Source organism: Trypanosoma rangeli, assembly GCF_003719475.1.
Source record: "Trypanosoma rangeli strain AM80 chromosome Unknown Tra_15.4_contig_00017, whole genome shotgun sequence".
Classification (NCBI taxonomy): Eukaryota; Euglenozoa; class Kinetoplastea; order Trypanosomatida; family Trypanosomatidae; genus Trypanosoma; species Trypanosoma rangeli.
In genome coordinates, this window is record NW_021705761.1 from 66,058 (window position 1) to 83,233 (window position 17,176).

The 17,176-nt window shown below is 49.2% G+C and overlaps 10 protein-coding genes across 10 annotated transcripts, besides 7 other annotated features; all 10 read right to left on the bottom strand.

Moving 5' to 3' along the window:
• Positions 1-2: 2 nt before the first annotated feature.
• Positions 3-36: a microsatellite.
• A 64-nt stretch (positions 37-100) lies between these two features.
• On the bottom strand, positions 101-823 carry TraAM80_00921 (protein kinase; the record flags this gene model as incomplete). The annotated part of the gene is made up of 1 exon (XM_029377979.1): positions 101-823. One exon carries the CDS (start codon positions 821-823, stop codon positions 101-103), a length of 723 nt encoding a protein of 240 aa, XP_029242203.1.
• Positions 824-955: 132 nt separating this feature from the next.
• Positions 956-988: a microsatellite.
• Positions 989-1,075: 87 nt separating this feature from the next.
• On the bottom strand, positions 1,076-2,404 carry TraAM80_00922 (preprotein translocase subunit YidC; the record flags this gene model as incomplete). Its single annotated transcript, XM_029377980.1, has 1 exon — positions 1,076-2,404. One exon carries the CDS (start codon positions 2,402-2,404, stop codon positions 1,076-1,078), a length of 1,329 nt encoding a protein of 442 aa, XP_029242204.1.
• A 33-nt stretch (positions 2,405-2,437) lies between these two features.
• Positions 2,438-2,464: a microsatellite.
• Positions 2,465-2,747: 283 nt separating this feature from the next.
• Positions 2,748-2,790: a microsatellite.
• A 2-nt stretch (positions 2,791-2,792) lies between these two features.
• On the bottom strand, positions 2,793-3,209 carry TraAM80_00923 (uncharacterized protein; the record flags this gene model as incomplete). Its single annotated transcript, XM_029377981.1, has 1 exon — positions 2,793-3,209. One exon carries the CDS (start codon positions 3,207-3,209, stop codon positions 2,793-2,795), a length of 417 nt encoding a protein of 138 aa, XP_029242205.1.
• Positions 3,210-3,326: 117 nt separating this feature from the next.
• Positions 3,327-3,360: a microsatellite.
• A 173-nt stretch (positions 3,361-3,533) lies between these two features.
• Positions 3,534-3,582: a microsatellite.
• A 54-nt stretch (positions 3,583-3,636) lies between these two features.
• Positions 3,637-4,602, bottom strand: TraAM80_00924 (putative chaperone-like ATPase (ISS); the record flags this gene model as incomplete). Its single annotated transcript, XM_029377982.1, has 1 exon — positions 3,637-4,602. The coding sequence occupies one exon, from the start codon at positions 4,600-4,602 to the stop codon at positions 3,637-3,639; it is 966 nt and encodes a 321-aa protein (XP_029242206.1).
• A 293-nt stretch (positions 4,603-4,895) lies between these two features.
• TraAM80_00925 (uncharacterized protein) lies at positions 4,896-5,210 on the bottom strand (the record flags this gene model as incomplete). The annotated part of the gene is made up of 1 exon (XM_029377983.1): positions 4,896-5,210. One exon carries the CDS (start codon positions 5,208-5,210, stop codon positions 4,896-4,898), a length of 315 nt encoding a protein of 104 aa, XP_029242207.1.
• A 665-nt stretch (positions 5,211-5,875) lies between these two features.
• Positions 5,876-5,922: a sequence feature (A-rich).
• Positions 5,923-6,369: 447 nt separating this feature from the next.
• On the bottom strand, positions 6,370-7,866 carry TraAM80_00926 (uncharacterized protein; the record flags this gene model as incomplete). Its single annotated transcript, XM_029377984.1, has 1 exon — positions 6,370-7,866. One exon carries the CDS (start codon positions 7,864-7,866, stop codon positions 6,370-6,372), a length of 1,497 nt encoding a protein of 498 aa, XP_029242208.1.
• Positions 7,867-8,161: 295 nt separating this feature from the next.
• Positions 8,162-9,304, bottom strand: TraAM80_00927 (putative phosphatidylserine decarboxylase; the record flags this gene model as incomplete). Its single annotated transcript, XM_029377985.1, has 1 exon — positions 8,162-9,304. One exon carries the CDS (start codon positions 9,302-9,304, stop codon positions 8,162-8,164), a length of 1,143 nt encoding a protein of 380 aa, XP_029242209.1.
• A 276-nt stretch (positions 9,305-9,580) lies between these two features.
• On the bottom strand, positions 9,581-11,566 carry TraAM80_00928 (methyltransferase; the record flags this gene model as incomplete). The annotated part of the gene is made up of 1 exon (XM_029377986.1): positions 9,581-11,566. The coding sequence occupies one exon, from the start codon at positions 11,564-11,566 to the stop codon at positions 9,581-9,583; it is 1,986 nt and encodes a 661-aa protein (XP_029242210.1).
• Positions 11,567-11,571: 5 nt separating this feature from the next.
• Positions 11,572-13,950, bottom strand: TraAM80_00929 (methyltransferase; the record flags this gene model as incomplete). The annotated part of the gene is made up of 1 exon (XM_029377987.1): positions 11,572-13,950. The coding sequence occupies one exon, from the start codon at positions 13,948-13,950 to the stop codon at positions 11,572-11,574; it is 2,379 nt and encodes a 792-aa protein (XP_029242211.1).
• Positions 13,951-14,425: 475 nt separating this feature from the next.
• Positions 14,426-17,053, bottom strand: TraAM80_00930 (uncharacterized protein; the record flags this gene model as incomplete). The annotated part of the gene is made up of 1 exon (XM_029377988.1): positions 14,426-17,053. The coding sequence occupies one exon, from the start codon at positions 17,051-17,053 to the stop codon at positions 14,426-14,428; it is 2,628 nt and encodes an 875-aa protein (XP_029242212.1).
• Positions 17,054-17,176: the final 123 nt, after the last annotated feature.

A 17,176-nucleotide genomic window follows, 5' to 3' on the forward strand; every position in this document is an offset into this window, starting at 1 on the left:
GGGAGAGAGAGAGAGAAAGAGAGAAAGAGAGGAGAGGGGGGACGAAAGGTTATATCCATGACATCACATATTGACCCATAACAACAACAGTTACTACCAATCATGCTTCCTCATCGGTGCTCTCTTCTTCACTCTCGTAGCTGTCGAATTCATTGTCTTTCTCCGTGAGAAATGGATGCAGAAGTAGTTCCGCAATGGTGGGACGACCTCCCGCTTCCTCTTGGAGACACTGCACGGCGAAACTAACAGCGGAAGGACTCAACGACATGAGATCAGGAGAGAGAACATCCATTTCTAACAAATCTGCTGTTTCAAACAGTTTTCCTGCGGGTGCCACAAGCTGCAAAAAAACAGCTCCCAGAGCCCAGATATCAGCACTATAATCAAACACGGAACTTCGTCTAATTTCCGGGGCACAACAGCGCCAGACGCCTCGTCCCACATCACTAGAAGGCACAAACAAATCTATAGGAAACACATGCTGCGCTAGAAGAATCCTTCCTGATGGCTGATGCTTGTGAAGCACCTCCAGACGCAGGTGCCCATGCACCAATTGACGGCTATGAAGTGCATACAAAGCTCGCACAATTCCGCGCACTACCCAACGTGCCTCCTCCTCCCTGATCGGTGGTTGTAACGGCTCCAATACACCCTCAACAGGAGGTTCTGCCTTGAGTATAAGATAGCGCGGCGAAATCCGTGCGTCCTTGTATTGAAATAGTAAGGGAGATGAGGGCCACTGCGTCAGAAGATGAATTCGGCGTTGAACAATCTCAACCTTGTCAACAAAAATGGCATGTTTCTCTATTTTTATTTCTGGCATGCACTGAACCTACCGGTAACGAGAGAAAAAAAGTTATGTACCTGTTCCATCCTTGTAGAGAGCCAGCAAAAGGGGATTTGCACAGTATCCTCCTCTTTCACACACATCCCCGCTCATGTTTATTGTTGAAGAATATATATATATATATATATATATATATATATAAACAAGATTATTCCACGACACCCATATAGATGCACAAGCATGTTTCCTCCCTCCTTTCCACTTTTCCTTTATTTTCTTCCACCACGGCTATTGCTTGCCTTTGCCGCTACTCTGGCCAGCATCAGCAACCTCAGGAATAAAGTCCTCCTCGCGAAATTCCGTCTGTGTTGCTTTCCATCTGCCCGCTGCAAAGTTGGCCCCCTTTCGTGATGGCACAGTCGCCACGTTAACTGCTGCAGCAGGAAAAGATGTGGAAGACCAGCCACTCATCGGACGCGGGGGCTCCTCTCGCATAAGAGGGTTCATGCCCCTTGCGTAGCCGGCAGTATTGCAGCGCCTTTGGAAATCGTTTTGCGACGTTGCCGCTTTGTCCTTCAGAAAACCAGTATTTTCCTCGGACTCCGGGTTAAACAGATGCGTTAGATAAGGAAACTGCACGCACATGCGTGCATGAAGGTCGTCCGGCTTTTCCACAGCCTTCGTAGGCTCCAACTGTGATTGCTGGGCCGGAAAATTAAACCACGCGCGAAATGCCGTGGAGCGCAATAGCAAAGGCTGAAGCAAACCAACTAAACTCATACCAAGAAAATAGAGAGCCACCCCCGCGCGAATGTGCGCCGCTGCAGGGAGAACACAAAGACAACCGAGACGGGCCCCCCAAACAAGAGTCGACATCCATCCATTCTTAAGATCTTTGCTGATCGACAGTTCAAAGTTCATTAGCGTCAGTCCACAGAAAGTCAGCGGTAGGATACCATAGGGATCTGTCATGGTGAGTGCTGGGCACCACAAAAAGGAGGAAGTGCCAATATTATATCGTGGATTTTCACACATGGCGGTTGTTTCGATGATGCCAAAGAGCACTAGTGGCGTTCCAAGCAGCGATGAAAGACACTGTAGATTCGAGGTTTTTTCCTCCAAGAAGATACGCCGACGCTCTCCCTTGAGAGCAATGGCGGCCAGCTGAATGTCCAGCGCCGCCGACCCTTCGCGATAATACACACGTTGAAACGCCTCATGTGGAACCTTTAGCCGCCGCATGGCAGTCCGCATCCGCTCCGACGCACGCTCCCCGTAAAGCGAAAAATACAGCGTACAGAGTCGGCTAAGAGCCCCAAACAAAATAATGGCGATTGCTGAATCGAGCCCCAACGCCGCTTGACAGGTGACAAAGATGTCTGCAAACGGCGATGCATCTGGTAACGGCGGCAGACTCTCGGTTGCCCCGAACCACTGGCGGTTCCAGACGCAATCCAGGTACTCGAAGTAGGTTTTGTGGCCCTCGTTGCCACCACCACTACCAAGACTAGCAACACCGCCGGCTCCTCCTGCGACAGAGACAGCGCGTCGACTCGTCACTAGAAACGGGCACCTTATTGCACCTCGCAGGGGAATACGTCGCCCCACACGCTGCATTCTAACCCTGTGTATGCGTGCGGAAACAGAGCAAATAATAGTAGTAATAATAATAACAATGTACACCTGCATAAGTAAGCAAGTACATCCCAAAAAAAATGAACATAAAAAAAACAGGAAATAAAAATAAACACCACCTGCACACACCACCTTGATGCATTCAATTTGTTTACTGTTTTGAAGCTTTTCTCAAGAAGGTGTACACGTGTACGAAAATGACCCTTCCTTCCTGAACCTGTACCTCTTTCCCTTTCACTTTCCCCATGTCTTTCCAGAAAAGCACACCCGGTGGGACAAGGGCGAGAGACACTCGTAAGAGAAGGCGGCAAAGCGAAAAATCAGCCACTACGCAACACACAAACCAAAACACACACACGCCACCCACAACTTAACTAAATGAGAGCAGAACGGGACGCAAGTGTCCGTCAAGTCTTCTCTGTAATGAGGCTGTCTTTAACTTGAGAAGTCCCATCTCCAATTCGGTGCCTATCATGCAAAGTATCGCCGATCCTCCCACAGACATAGCGCAAAGCTTCTTTTCACCAAAGTCTATCAGGACTTGCTCCAACGCTTCTGCTTCTGCCGCATTTGTGATTTTATTTTTTGTCAGGTCGTTATGAGCACAGGCACGCCATACGTTTCCCGTTGCGGCAACAATCATTGAGTGCTCCTTCTGCCAGACGTACTCCGGATTCAGCGACGCCGAGGAAAGCAGGACGCCGTTTTCATCAAGCAGAATGACGGCCTCAACGCCGTTCCCCAGAGCGTTTTTCATGGAACTATTAATAAAAGCCGCGTCAAGCATTCGTCCCTTTTCCGCTTCCCTCCCAACACCTTAATTTTCTTTTTCGTTTTATTTTGGATGTTTTTACATGGGCCAAGCAGAAACAAAGTAAAAAAAAAATGGCTTAAAGAGAACAAGTTTTTCTTTTTTTTTGCTTCTTTCGTTTTGTTTTCTCATTCCTGTATCTGTCTTACAGGGGCACTGGTGGGAACAACAACAACACTGGCAGGGAAGAGACCACTGTGACCCGCGCTTTCTGCTGCCCCAACAGATGATAAACACATCCTCGGAGGGCAGCCACACCCCTATTTGCACTAGAGGGCCCTGAACTAAACTGGAAAGCTCCAAAAAAAAAAACACAACAACAACAACAACGAATAAACACACACCCACACGCACGCAGAGGGAGTGAGGAAGGGAAAGAGAGAGATAAAAATAAAAATGGTGACTACGTTTGACTGCGCTGACTGCTATGTTTTGGGCAGCGAAGCTCAAACGTGCTATCATTCAGCACGGCCCCAGCGTCCACTGCACACCTTAGATGATAGCTGCGTTGACAGTGACCATTTACACAGCCAATGGGTGCACCCGGTTGTCGACAATAGGCACATTTAATGTCTTGACATCGCTCTAACACGACACTAATATTTTTTAATGTTGCTTCTTTTGTGTTATAGTACACTTCTGGGCACCAGAGAGCACATCCCAAGTGGACGTGGTGGCCTTGGTGACACTCGATGACCCCAGTGGAAGTGTGACAAAATACACAGGTAGCAGGAGGAGCTGCATCCTTCTCTAAGCGATATCGAATGGAGCGTGCAGCCCCCATGACGTCGTTTGCGTTTCGTTCAGTTCTTTTGAGTGACATAGGGAACACATCAGGGCTCAGAGAGAATGGTGAACCCCCGAGAACTTCTGGATCCTTATTCATAGGAACACAACAGTTAAAAGAAGAAGCTGGCGAAATGCCACACGCAAAATGAGAGCTAACACACAATGGTAGCGTCAGTTGCGTCGGAGACACTGCGGCGTGCGTGCATGCGGCGGGGGCCGAAGTTTCCTCATCGTCCTCGTCATTTCTTTCCTCCTCCTCAAGAGGAACGCTACACACATCACCCTGCCCATCCAAAGAGTAGCTTGAGGCAGCTTGAGTAAGAAGCAAGGAAGATTCAGAGTCCGGTGTCATTGTTCCCACGCTTTGTGAGTCTTTCACCTCCTCCAGAAAGGGAGGAAGGAGCCCTTCTTCCCCACAGGGCGGGGAAATCAACAGGGGGGACTCCGCTGAGGCCTGAGTCTCCACGGGGGTGCGCAGAGTGGCGTCGCAATGACGTGGAACATGCAGGATTGTCACAGAACCAAACGTCACATGCTTCAGGTTTCTTTGTGGCGAACTCCCAGCCGGTTTCACCACCATAGCTTCCCACTTCCTTCCCTTTTGAAGCCTTTCTTTCCCTTCGTATTCTTCCGGGCACAAGGTAGAAAAAAAAACAACTAGCCAGCAAAAACGCAGAGGCAGATCCACTGGCGGGTAGATGCTGAATAACACATACACACACACCACTCATCTACACTCGCAAAGTCCTTTTCATCATCCCGCCTATGCGAGCTCTGTCACACACGCCCACACAAGACAACCAACAAATGAAAGACGAGAGAAAAAAAAAAACAATATACACAACACCAATACGCGGCAGTGACATAACCTCGTCAACTCTTAAAAAACATCACCGGCTCCTCAAAAATTGACACCCATTTAAACGGCAAATCATGTTCAAAGTCTTGCGGCAAGTACCGGAACGGTGGCGACAGATTTCTGTGGAGGAGATCAAATGTTTCCAAAAAGGATGCGACCAGGGACCCGTTAAAGAGGCGGAACGACGCAACGGGTTTCTGAAAAGTAGCTAAATGTTGCTGCATGACTTCCATATCTTGTAATTTCTCCATTTGCCCCTTGACAGCTAGCGATGAGGCACCCCTTGTCATCATCTCATGTATTTTGCGTCTCTGCCGCCACATCTCCATTGAAAACTCGTAGTACTTATTTTCTTGCCCATTGCGTATGCTCACGGAAAAAAAGATACCATGAGTGCGGTGTCAACTTCTGCCCCTCCGCCACAAAGAGAGCGGCAACCGATGAACTTGGCATGTGTCCAGCATGCGGATCTTCCACGGCAAGTTTCTGAACTGCCATGCCACGTGGCAGCCGTGACTCTATGAACCTGGTCATGCTCAACACCTTCGCCCCCTCAAAATCACAGAAGCAAATGTGAGGTTCTCCATCCTTTACCCAAATAACACCCACATCATCCCACGCACACTTCAGCAGAACCTTCGACAGCAGGCTGTACAACACATGATCTCATCTAGGCAGCATGTACCATCGATTGCAGATGGCAATCACATCTCCGGTTTTGAATTCGCTTGGTGGCACTTCCGTCATTTGCCGTGTTGCGCGATAGTACAGGTCTCTTCCCTCCGCCACAAGTAGAATTGACAGTGGAATCACCTCGAATATTGCCTTGATATGAATCCAAAGCTTCTGACGCCATGCAAGGCGCGGGCCGATCCGATACCTGCCATAACGCACACCGCTATGACAGCCCCGGAATCGGTAGTGCTAACACCGGTGGCAACCCACACGGAAACAAACATGGCAAAACCAACAGCGGCAATCAGCAAAAAGCGGCAAAAAGAAACAACACCAAGAACAAAAAAAAAGACAAGATAAAAATAACTCCCATTTCCCCCATTTTTTATTTTTTTTGTGTCGCCCTTTCATTTTTTTCCCTCAGCATCTCTTTTCCTGAAAGTGCAACATGGGAGCGAAGAGAAGTAGAGAGGCGATGGTGATGGTGTGCGAGAGACAGCATGTTGGTTTTTTAACGTACTTTTTGCTTTTATTTTGTCACTTTCTCCGCCGCTACTGGAGCGGCCCCGGGGAGACATACATGCAACACCAAAGAGTAGCGGTAATAACGGAAGTCAGAAATATGATGAAACGATAAAAAAAAAAAAGGAGGAGTAACGGCGTTTTTTCCGCCTTGACTACAAATACACAAAGGAAGAGACATCGGGAAAGAGTCCAAAAGCGGAGGCAACACAAACAATATTTCTTTTGGCTTCAGTGGGTACACACACCTCGCACCCTTCCTAGGCCTGTGGTTCGTGGACGAATTGCGCCTCATAGTTGCTGCAGTGCAGCAGCAGCGCGAAGGGAGCGGTTGTCCATAGCAAGCTGCTCTAACTCGTTTGCCATCCGCTCAACGAGCGAATCACACTCTTGGCGCTCCGCCTTGTAGCGACCATGTTCCTCCTCAAACTGAGCAATAATTTTCTTCCGCTCGTCTTGATGGCGTGCTGAAACATCTGACAGACGGCGCTCTAACGCATTCAGCTCCGTTGTCAAACATGCAACGGTGGCTTCTAGTCGCTGTACATGTTCACTGTCCTCATTCGCAGAAACCGTATGAGAGCTTGATAGCACTTTCTGTTGCAACTCAAACAACTCACGTCTAAGCACGTCATTGGCCACTTGCAGACTGGCTATCTGGTGATCCTTGTCGTCAATACGTTCCTTGTACTCCTGCTTCTCAGCAAGAAGAATGGCGTTCTGCGCCCTGAGATCGGCCAGCTGCGACTCCGTTGCAGCACACGCCGCAGCGTGCCCGGACATAACCCGATCCAGCTCCATCTTCAACTGTTGCAGCTCCTCTTCACGTCGCTCCTCCGCGTACGAGCGGCTTCGACCAACTTGGTCGCGCCTTAATTCCTTAACCTCACGCTGTAGCATTTCCTTCTCCTGATACAACTGCTCCACGTCCTTTTCAAGCGTCTTCATACGTCCCAACATCTTTTGGGAGTTGGACTGCTCCGTTGAAAGCCAATGACACGCATCAGACAACTGCTTTTCCATCGCCGCCATCTCGCCTTGAAGGATGTGATTGATGCCCCGAGGGTTGTCGCCTTGCGATAGCATCTGCTCTCGCAATTTATCCCGTTCCTTCTCCATGCGATGCAACTTGTCCTGAAGCTCCTCAATATTAGGGTACACATTTTTGATGGACCCCACACCTCGGTTTCTTCCATCTACAAGTGCCTCGGGGCGGTTGCCTTGCAGAGCATATTGAACCCGCTCTTTCAGGTCGTCTAGCAGCGCCAAAAGCTCGTCTTTATTCGCCAAAAGAAGACCACTGAGGACAATGGCGTCATCCACTTTGACGGACTCCTCCGTCACAGTGCGCATGAAGACCTCACGTGTTGCTCGATTCTGTGTCCCGGAAGGAAGCTCTCTCACCGTGGCGATAAGTTTTTTTGTTCGGGAGCTCAAGCTGTTCTCGGCAATCTTTTCAAGAGTCTGGTTGACGACCTCTCGACTTGTGAGAGGCTCGTGCGGCACAACACGCAAGAGCTCCAGGAACGCCGGCAGGAGGATGTTGGCCTCAATCACCTTCAAGTAACCCAAGAGGTCTTGCAGCATTACTTCCAGCTGGTCGACGAGGTAGCGGGCGGCTTCAGCACGACGGACGGCCTTGTCTTTGCTATCCTCCGCGTACACCACCTCATCAATGAGCTCCGCGAGATGAAGCTCCCGCTTTTTGAGATCACCATCGAGTTTTTCGATCTTGCGGTAGAGCACATTGGCCTCCACCTCATCAGCTGCTGGAACACGGCAAAGCATATCCGTTCCTCCGCAGTGCCGCGGACGCCGGCAACAGCAAGAGCAAAATAAAAGGGAACAACAGTGAGCCTAGACACTTCTCAACACTACCCACCCAGCAGAACAACCGTCAGCGCATGGGAGGTGCATCACGCACAGACACAAACAAAAAAATAATAATAATGAAGAAAGAACAACGGGGGAAAACAATAACAACAGCAACAAAAAAAAAATGTGCCTCAAAATATCCGTTCACGGTGAACGACAGAGAAGCAGGACAATACAAACAGAAATGAAACTTCAGGTAGTTGGGGCGTTAATATGTGATCAGTCTTTCACCTGCCTTCACCAAATCCCCCGCCTTGACTGTGACAAAGGTCTCCCGCGGCACATCTACCACGAGTGCGACAGAGGATCCCCAGTAAAACGTCGAGAGCGGATCCCCTTTACGGAGCAACGGGTCACTTGTGTATAGCCGATGAACTGCATACTCGGGTGGGTCTAAGAAATTTGTTTTAATACGACCATCAAAGTGGAGTGCGATGCGTCCTGTAAGGGTGCCGCCCACCATCGCAATCCCGATGTTTCCACGCAAGTCACCATCATGAACACGCCCCAAAAGCACTACGCGTTCATTCAGAGGTAAGACAGAGGGAATCCAGTGAAAGCCAGCCGGTGTGTGTGGAAGTAACGCCCCAGGAATGTACACAACCTCACTACATTTAAATGAGCATGGGGCAATGACATGGTGATAGTCTTGTGTGCGCAGGTGCACAACAATGGCCACTCGTTTCTGTCCCTCTGCCACCGGACCCATGGGGCTATGAAAAAGTTGCCGGATGCTGTACGTCATCCCCTTCACCTGAACAAGCTGCTCTTCCAAAACATCTTCTTGAACTGAGAGCACAACCCCATCTGAGGGCAGTGTCACGGGGGACGAGGCTAACGGGCGCGCCTCACTTCCCCACTCCCGCACAAAAAAGTCTTGGAGGGTTAAAAATTCCTGCTGCTTCCCATCGGAGATATCGATGTTATACCACCACATGACAGCCTTAATGAGTAAGCGGTGAACGGATTCCGCGACGTAGACGCTCTCAGTAAAGCATCCAAACGCGTGAGACGCATAATTCAAAGGAAGTAGCAACAACAGCTCCAAGGTGCCAGCTGAGCAAAGATGATTACCTCTGTCAGGATGTCGCAACGCCTCCCACGCGGCAAGCTGATACCGCCCCCAGAGATAGGCGCCTCCAGCGAGTGCAAGACCTCCAAGCAAATAGTGGTACACCCAGCGCCGCATCGGGTTGGTGTAACCCCGCGTCACGTCATTCTTGTAAAAGTGCAGCCTCCGAGTGAGCGTTGTCATTGGAAATTCCTTTTCTCTACAGCGCTCGTCTAGCGCACAACGTTCGTATGTGTGGTTCTTACCCAAGCAGAAATGAATTTCAGATGCGTGTTTCATCAGGGAAAGAAAGAGGAACGCAAAACAAACAACAAAAAAAGGACTAGTGCCGCCTTCCAACGCGATTTTCGTTGGAAACTAAAATCGTTTTATCTGTGAAGAAGCAGTACACTTAACCAAAGCGTAGTATCATCTACCTGGTTCCAAGCGGGGCGCCCAATTTTTGCAAATACCTCTCGCAAAGCTCTTCCACACATAAATATTGGCCTGGATGAAAAAAAAAGGCAAAAAAAAACACCCAAACAAACAACACCGTGCATCAGTTCCAATATGCGCTCAGTTACTCTCCCTGCTGACGTACCGCTTGACCACGGGACTTGTAATTGGCCAGAGACGCTGGCGGTCTATTTCCTTCAAATTGACAAAGCCACGTATGGTGCCTGCACAGTGGACCGAACCACAAAGGCAGACAAATGACGTATTCATGATCCATTCCGTGGTGCAGTAATTAAAGTTCAGCATCTCTCCCATCGTTATATCTCGAATTGCTACAAAATCAAATGTTTCGCTTTCCTCATGTACCACCACTTGTAAATTTGAGTCACAGTGATGAGCAATGCATTCGGCAGCATCCCCAAACAAAAGGTGTTTATCCTCTCCGACACAGACGGTGTACATTGTTGGAAAAGGTACAACCAGCCCCGCGCAGTGGAACAAAAATTCACCAGCGGCGATATTTCTGGCTGCATATGCAGTTTGCCCCATTTCTCCGTTTCGACGAACTTCTATGAGCGGCGATGACGATCTGACAATCCAGCCATCCTGCATGGCCTGAGCACGTACTGGGGGTTCACATAAGTATAACTTACACTGTTTAGTAGCGTCTGAAAGGTGACGAAATCCTCGGCATCCCTCCACAAAAGCGCGTGGAAAAAGGGATACCATATCGTATATAAATAAGTTCATATCAACTGTCAAAACGTCGCCTTCTTCCATGGTGCGCGTGGTGATGAAGCGACCTTCCACAAACACAGTCGTGGCATCTTCCTTGTGTCGGATGACGTAGGCGTCGCCCCCTAGAGAGACCTGCGTTGGTTGAATATCTATTTCTATGCCTTCCAAAAGTACAGTGCCACGGTTCACAGTACGTGTCACCTGCAACATTCCCGCGGTGTTAGCCCTAACGTTGGGTGGTAACTTCACAACGGCGTGAGAACTCGCCAGCTGACGTACTGCAGGTGTCAGTTGCCCTTGAAGGGTCAACCGCTGTGCGCTAGACAAGTACTTAAATCCACGAATATCATGCAAACAGTTGGGACTGTGACAAAGGCAACGAAATGGGGCATACAGTTCCCACTCCACAGCAGCGTAGTTTAAGGCCACACATTCTTCCATCGCAATGTCGCGCAAAGCCTCACACTCAATTTTGTTATTTACCGCATCAACCCGAATACGAATGTTTGGATCACAGCTATGGGAAAGAAACTGCGCCCCACCACAAAGTAGCAGATGCCTTCCCTCGGCTAACTGTACAGTGCCAGCAGTCCCAAACGGCAAGCAAAGCCCTTGAACGGTCATAAACCTCGTGCCAGCGGAGATGTTCATAGTGGCGCGTGCCTCAAATCCCGTGCCACCCTCGCATATTTTAATTAATCGACATTCACATTTCATGCTGTAACCATCCTTCAGAGCTGCAGCGCGTACACTAGGCTCAGCAAAAACCATACAAGCAGGTTTCTTTTCCTCCGTCAAACACTTAAATCCGCGAATAAGATGTGGACTATTAAATTGACTACAACTACACTCAAACGCCTCTGGAAGCAAATAACTCAAACAATTCAAATCCACATTAATTTCATCCCCAGCCGAAACAGCAGAAATCAAAACAACTCGGTTTTCAATGACGGCCGCCGTAGGTGAGCAATGATGACGAAGGCGAAGCCCATCAAGGGAGACGCATCCCCGGACAACTTCGATACATGAAATGTTCATCAAAACAGTTCCCTCCTTCATATCTTCCGCCACGTGCACCACACCAGTGTTACTGACAAAAAAACGCGTAGATGCAAGCTGGGTCCACGCATCTGCCCCCCTTGTCATAGTTACCAGAGACCTAATTGCGGGTGTCGCCATGCCCCATAGCCGCTGTCGCGCCTCGTCCTCAAGATGCTTGAATCCGCGTATTTCACGGTAACACTGCGGTGCCCCACAAAGACAGGTGAATGGAGTTTGCATATCCCACTCTGTGGTAAGGTAGTTGAAGGAAACAAGTTCACCCTTGCTAATATTCCGAAGGGCAAGGCATTCAATTTGTTTCCCCATATTGTCTATGATGACACGAACATTTGGATTACAGCTGTGCGCCAAGCACTGCGCCCCATCTGCAAAAAGAAGATGTTGTCTTTCATCCAACAGGATCGTGTAGATTGTTGGAAAGGGAAGAACAAGGCCTGACACCCTAAAAAAGCGAGCCCTTCCACAATGTCACTCTTAGCAAATGTCGCTTGTCCCATAGGCCCATTGGGTTTCACCTCTACCAGTGAGCATGAGCTTTGGACCCAGCATTTATTGCACCCCCCCGCCGCTCGTACCCGTGGATCAACGTACAACATCTCTGTACTCTTTTGCTCATTTGTAAGCCCAGTGAAGCCACGCACCTCCCCAACGCAGTTTTCTGCACCACAATGACACACAAAGGCCGGCGTGCTGTAGATCAAGTGGTTGATGTTCAGTGTTACGGGATCACCTCTGGGTGATGCACGACACAACACAACACGTCCTTCAAGGAATACAGCTGTGGGACGACACGAATGCCTCAGTCGCACACCGTCCAACACAATTTCTTCGGTTGCAATACAAAATGTTGTGGCAGTAAAGAGTATCACACCCGAGGACAAATCACGCGCCAGACACAGTTCCCCCAAAGGCCCTTGGAGAGAGACCAATGAGGTGTCAAAATTTGACAGTGCACTGCGACGATGCTGGGCAAAAAGCGATTTCACACCACTACTTGTATGCGGCCAGAGGCGGAGTTGAGTCTCCTCGTCCAGGTGACGAAATCCTTTGATCATACCAAAGCAGGATGCACTTCCGCAGCAGCATTTAAATGGCGACGCCATGTCCCACTCGGAGGTCAAATAATTGAAGGATACAATTTCTTCTGGTTCAATGTCACGTATGGCCACACAAGTGGCCATTCCATTCGCGGCATCTACAAAAAGACGCGTGTTAGGTTCACAGCTGTGCGCCAGGCATTGTGCCCCAAAAGCGAAAAGCAAGTGCCTGTCATCCCCGAGATAAACCGTATAAATCGTTGGAAAGGGAATAACAAGACCTCTCATATGAAAAACACGACTTCCCTTTGGAATAAAGTCGGCAGCATACGTCGCCTCCCCCAGGGAAGGATGTCGTCGTATTTTTACGCAAGAACTTGAACTTTGCACAGTAAATCCATGACGGAACGCTTCTACAAGAACAGAGTGCTCCACAAACGGCATGAGGGAACTTTTTTCCTCGTCACTCAACGCCGAAAACCCTTTAACCAGGTGCGAGTGAGTTACAGATCCACAGTGACATTCAAAAGGAAGCGGCAATTCATAAAACAGGGTAGATAGGTTTAGTGTGAGCGGGTCGCCAGGAAGAAAAGGTCTAGATGCCACCAAACGACCTTCCAAGAGAACAACATTTGCATCACAGCTATGCGGAATATGCAAAGTGTCAAGAACGACCTCTCGAGTACGCACACAAAGACGGTTGACATTCATCAAGACTGTACCAGAGGCGACGTATCGTTGAGCAGCCACTCTTCCCTCAAATGTAACGGCTAATGCCGTTATTTTTTCTAAAGATGCCAAAGAAGCAGTACATGGAATCGGTGCGTTGTACTTTTCCTTAATTGCAGCACTGGCATTCTGCAATAGACGCGCCTTTTCTCCGGTGTCCAAGTAATAAAAACCCCTTATGAATGCATAACATGAATCCGTGTTACACGTACAGTGAAACGGTTCCGCAATATCCCACTCTGTACAGAGGTAATTGTATGTCAATTCCTCACCCTCTTCTATGAATCGGAGGGCGACGCCGCGAATGGAGTCCCCCACAATCTCAAGACGCAGGTTTGGCTGACAGGCGTGACGGATAAACTCCGATCCCCCAGTAAGACGAAGGTGTTGGTATCCTGGAAGCTCAATTGTACTGCGCACTGGAAACGGAAGTAAAACACCAGTGGAGGTAAATACTGTACTCATGGGCTCGTGGGTCCCCCGCGACACGGTTAATAGGTGCGAATTTCGTGTTTGCACCACCTTGATTCCACCTTCACTGCGATTTGGAATAAACCCGTCCATGATCGCTCGCTGCCGCACGTGTTCATCTGCATACCTGTAAAGATGATGCTTTTCCTCCTCCGTGAGGTTTTTAAACCCTGTGAGGGATGAACCTCTCCTGTCCCCCACGTCGTAAAGAAATGTGTTGAGATTAACCAAAACTTCCTCGCCCAGTTGAAGATCCTTCGTGGCGATGATAAAGCGGCTGATGATGGTGGCGTTGAATCTCGTGTCGTGTTTCAGGCGACAGCCATCCATGAGGACAAGGGCGTCAGACTCAAGAGTGTAGTCTGCCGAGACCGGGCAAATAATTTCACCTCGTTTGAAGGATGTCGTTGCCCTCATGCTCTGCGACTTCAATGAAGTAAACTTGTCCCACATCGTCTGACTTCAACAACCGCAGGAAAATTGATCAGGAGCACCTAGGCCAACAATTTTTTTATTTTTATTTTTTAAATTAAATGGAGCACTGCCAACACCGCCGAGGCGTTGACAAATTATTTATGATAACTGTTTCTGTTTTACTTTATTGTTCTCTTGCCTCTTGTGCTTGCTTAGACTCTCTGTTTTACCTTGTTCTGGTGCGCGGTGTAGCGCAAGGACGGCAGGGAACAAGTAGGAGGCTGAGGTGGAGGATCAGTAGTCGAAATCCACGGGGAACTCGCCCCACAGCTTGCCCTTCCCGACCTGAAAGAGCGGTGGACAAATGAGATGCAAGGAAAAGCCATATAAAGCAGAGAAATGCCCAAGCCGCAGGAACAACTGAAATACAAGCGGTAGGGAGAAGCAAGACGTCAAACACAACCACCCACACACAACCAATTAAAAGTAAGGGTAGGAAAGAGCATAAAAGGGTTCAAGATTGACACACATTCTTGGAAGAATGCATCTCTGCTTCCGACGCTTTTGCGTTAGCCACATGCAGATATCCATCGTGATGGAGTGCACGATACACGAGTGCGGCACCGCTAGAACGGCACAAAGAAGAACGCTCCGTCACCATGCCTACAGCAGATGCCGCTTCCCCTCGGTGACGAAACACAACGTGTAGCTCAAGGGGGGAGGCAGGATGCACATGGGTGACTATTGCACTAAAGGGAGGCTGCGACACCAGCGCCTGCACGTATATCAACTGCAGGGCAAACATAACACGGAACTTGACTCCTCGATCCGTACGTCGCACTGTGTCCCCCGCGTCAAGAAAAATAACCTCAGTGCCACGCAGAAGCATGTACATCGGTGTGCCGGTAGCTACTTTTGGCGATGATGCGCCGAGCAAAAAGCGCCCCTTAACAAATTCACATCGAAAATACACCCGATCACGTTGTGGGAGACGCACAGTTTCCCCCGTATGGTGGCGAACACCATACTTGCGGAGCGCACGCAGAAAGCCATCTTCCTTACCCATCATTTGGTGGGTGTGATGACGCACGGTTAACCACATCCAGAACTCATTATCTTCCTCCTCTAAATGATCAAATGCGGCACGAAGTCGAGGTGGAACTAGCGCTGCGACGCTCCTTTGCATCGCAACGTACTCTTGGGCGTGGTTAAGTTCAAATTCCCAGCGAGTTACCTGATTGCTATCGTTTTCTTTCACTCGCTCAGACTTAATAAACTCAAGACTGGGAAGGAGTGGCAACAACAGACTCGCCTCCTTACTCAAGCTGACACGTGATTTCTCTCCAAAAGGATTAAATTCTCTAGCCACATGCTCAAGTTTGACAAAAAGAAGTTCGTGGGGCGACCGCAACCACCGACCACTGCTCTTTTCATCGTTGCTTGTGGTGGTTTCGGCATCAGTGGCATTCGGACTAGTCATTGTGGTCGTATTACATAGTGCGGCAGACTTCAGCGCGGGCGTGACGCCGTCATTTTTTTGCAACGCCAAGGATTCAGCGCACGCCGCTGCCCGACGCACAACGACAGAGTGACAAAGGAGCAAAAGCCCCCTAAACAGAAAATAACTTTCGCGCTTGTCGTGAGCAAAGTCCATAAGGACACGGAGGCCCACGTCAAAAACGGAAAGACGAGTGCACGCAGGGCTCGTAATGAGGTGGTAAAGAGCTGATATGAGGCCCTCGCACCACCGCCGTATCCCTCCTTGCCGCACACGTTGGCACATACACCGCACAAATACCTCACAGGAGACCATTGACCGCGGTTGAAGTGGAGGTGGAAAAGAAGGAGGAGGTTCGCTGTGTGGTTGCCTAATGCTCCAGTTCCCATTCAACATGTCTGTCACTGCGGGCACCCCCCTCTCCTCAGACGCATCCCTTGAGGTTTCCTCATTGCCGTCAGCAGTCATTCCATCTTCTTCATCCCTGGTCCCTTTTTCAATGAGTCCAGCAAGAACCACGGCATTCAGAAGCATGACAGCCCCCGAAAGGACATCGGCGCACTTACTTTTCAGCAAACGTCCCAACACAGCGCCACGGGGGTCAGCAAAATTTATCAGCCTCACTTTGAAGAGACGTTGAAGTCGTTCTGCTTTATTTAACGGTATCCACCGGGTGAGCACGGAAAGTGAAACAGAAGCGGAAACACATGTGCAAAAAGATGGGCGTTTAGCAAAACAACAAACGCTGCAGGGCGGATTCTCGAGCAACATCACTAACGGTGTAAGGACAACCTCGTCAAGGACATGCTCCAAGCAGGGAGGAACAAAGGTGTGTGGCACAACAAAGAGATCGTTAATGTAAAACAAATCGTCCACAATATCCTCCAAACGGTCACTAAGAGTAGAAATACCTATGGGATGTAAAGACCTCTCACTAGTACGCTCCACATTGCCGTACTCCGCTACTGCTTCCGCAAGGTTTTGTATTTGCAACCACAAGAGTGTCGAGATCACCTTAAATACCTCCCGCAGTGCGTCTTCAAGAAAGATCGTAATGGCTTGCTCATGGAGCTGAGCAACGCTAATGACAACTTGCCTTGCAGCCGCACGTACCATGCGATCCGGCGCAGCAAGTAGTTTTGACGCCCTGTCAAAAAGCGGAAAGGAACGTGTTTCTCGCTCAAAAAAAAATTGCACTGTATCGCCGTTTAAACGGAGTGCCAGAGACTTCAGGAAGGAAACGTAAGTTGAGAGGAGCTCATCATCGGTTTCATCGATGAAGATTGATATAATCCTATTAAGGTGGTTGTTGCTGCAAATAAAGTACATCGATGACTTTCGCGTCAGGTTTTGTAGCATCATGGTGATACATTGTATGACCTGGACCTTCACAGCGGAGGGAAATTCCGCATTCGTCACAATACGCTCAAACGTACCCATCATACGACGCTCCAAAAAGCTGTCAAAGACCGACTCGGCATTCTTGTCACTCCAAATAAGGACCTCCGCCAGCTCTCGCAGGGCCTCTACAAAGGCGTGGAGGTAAAACATCTGGGAATCCTCCATCCGCTGCACCTCCTGGCAGAGGTAGTCAACATTTGCCTGCGAAAACTTATTGTGTCTGGATCCCGAAAGCCTCTTCATCTATGTGCAGCGCTTTGACATACGGCAACAAAGCCAACCGCGCGTTAGTGAAGAGAAGAAACATTAATGAAAGGGCGAAATAAAGCATAATAAATAAATAATGATAGTGAGCAACGGCAGGAT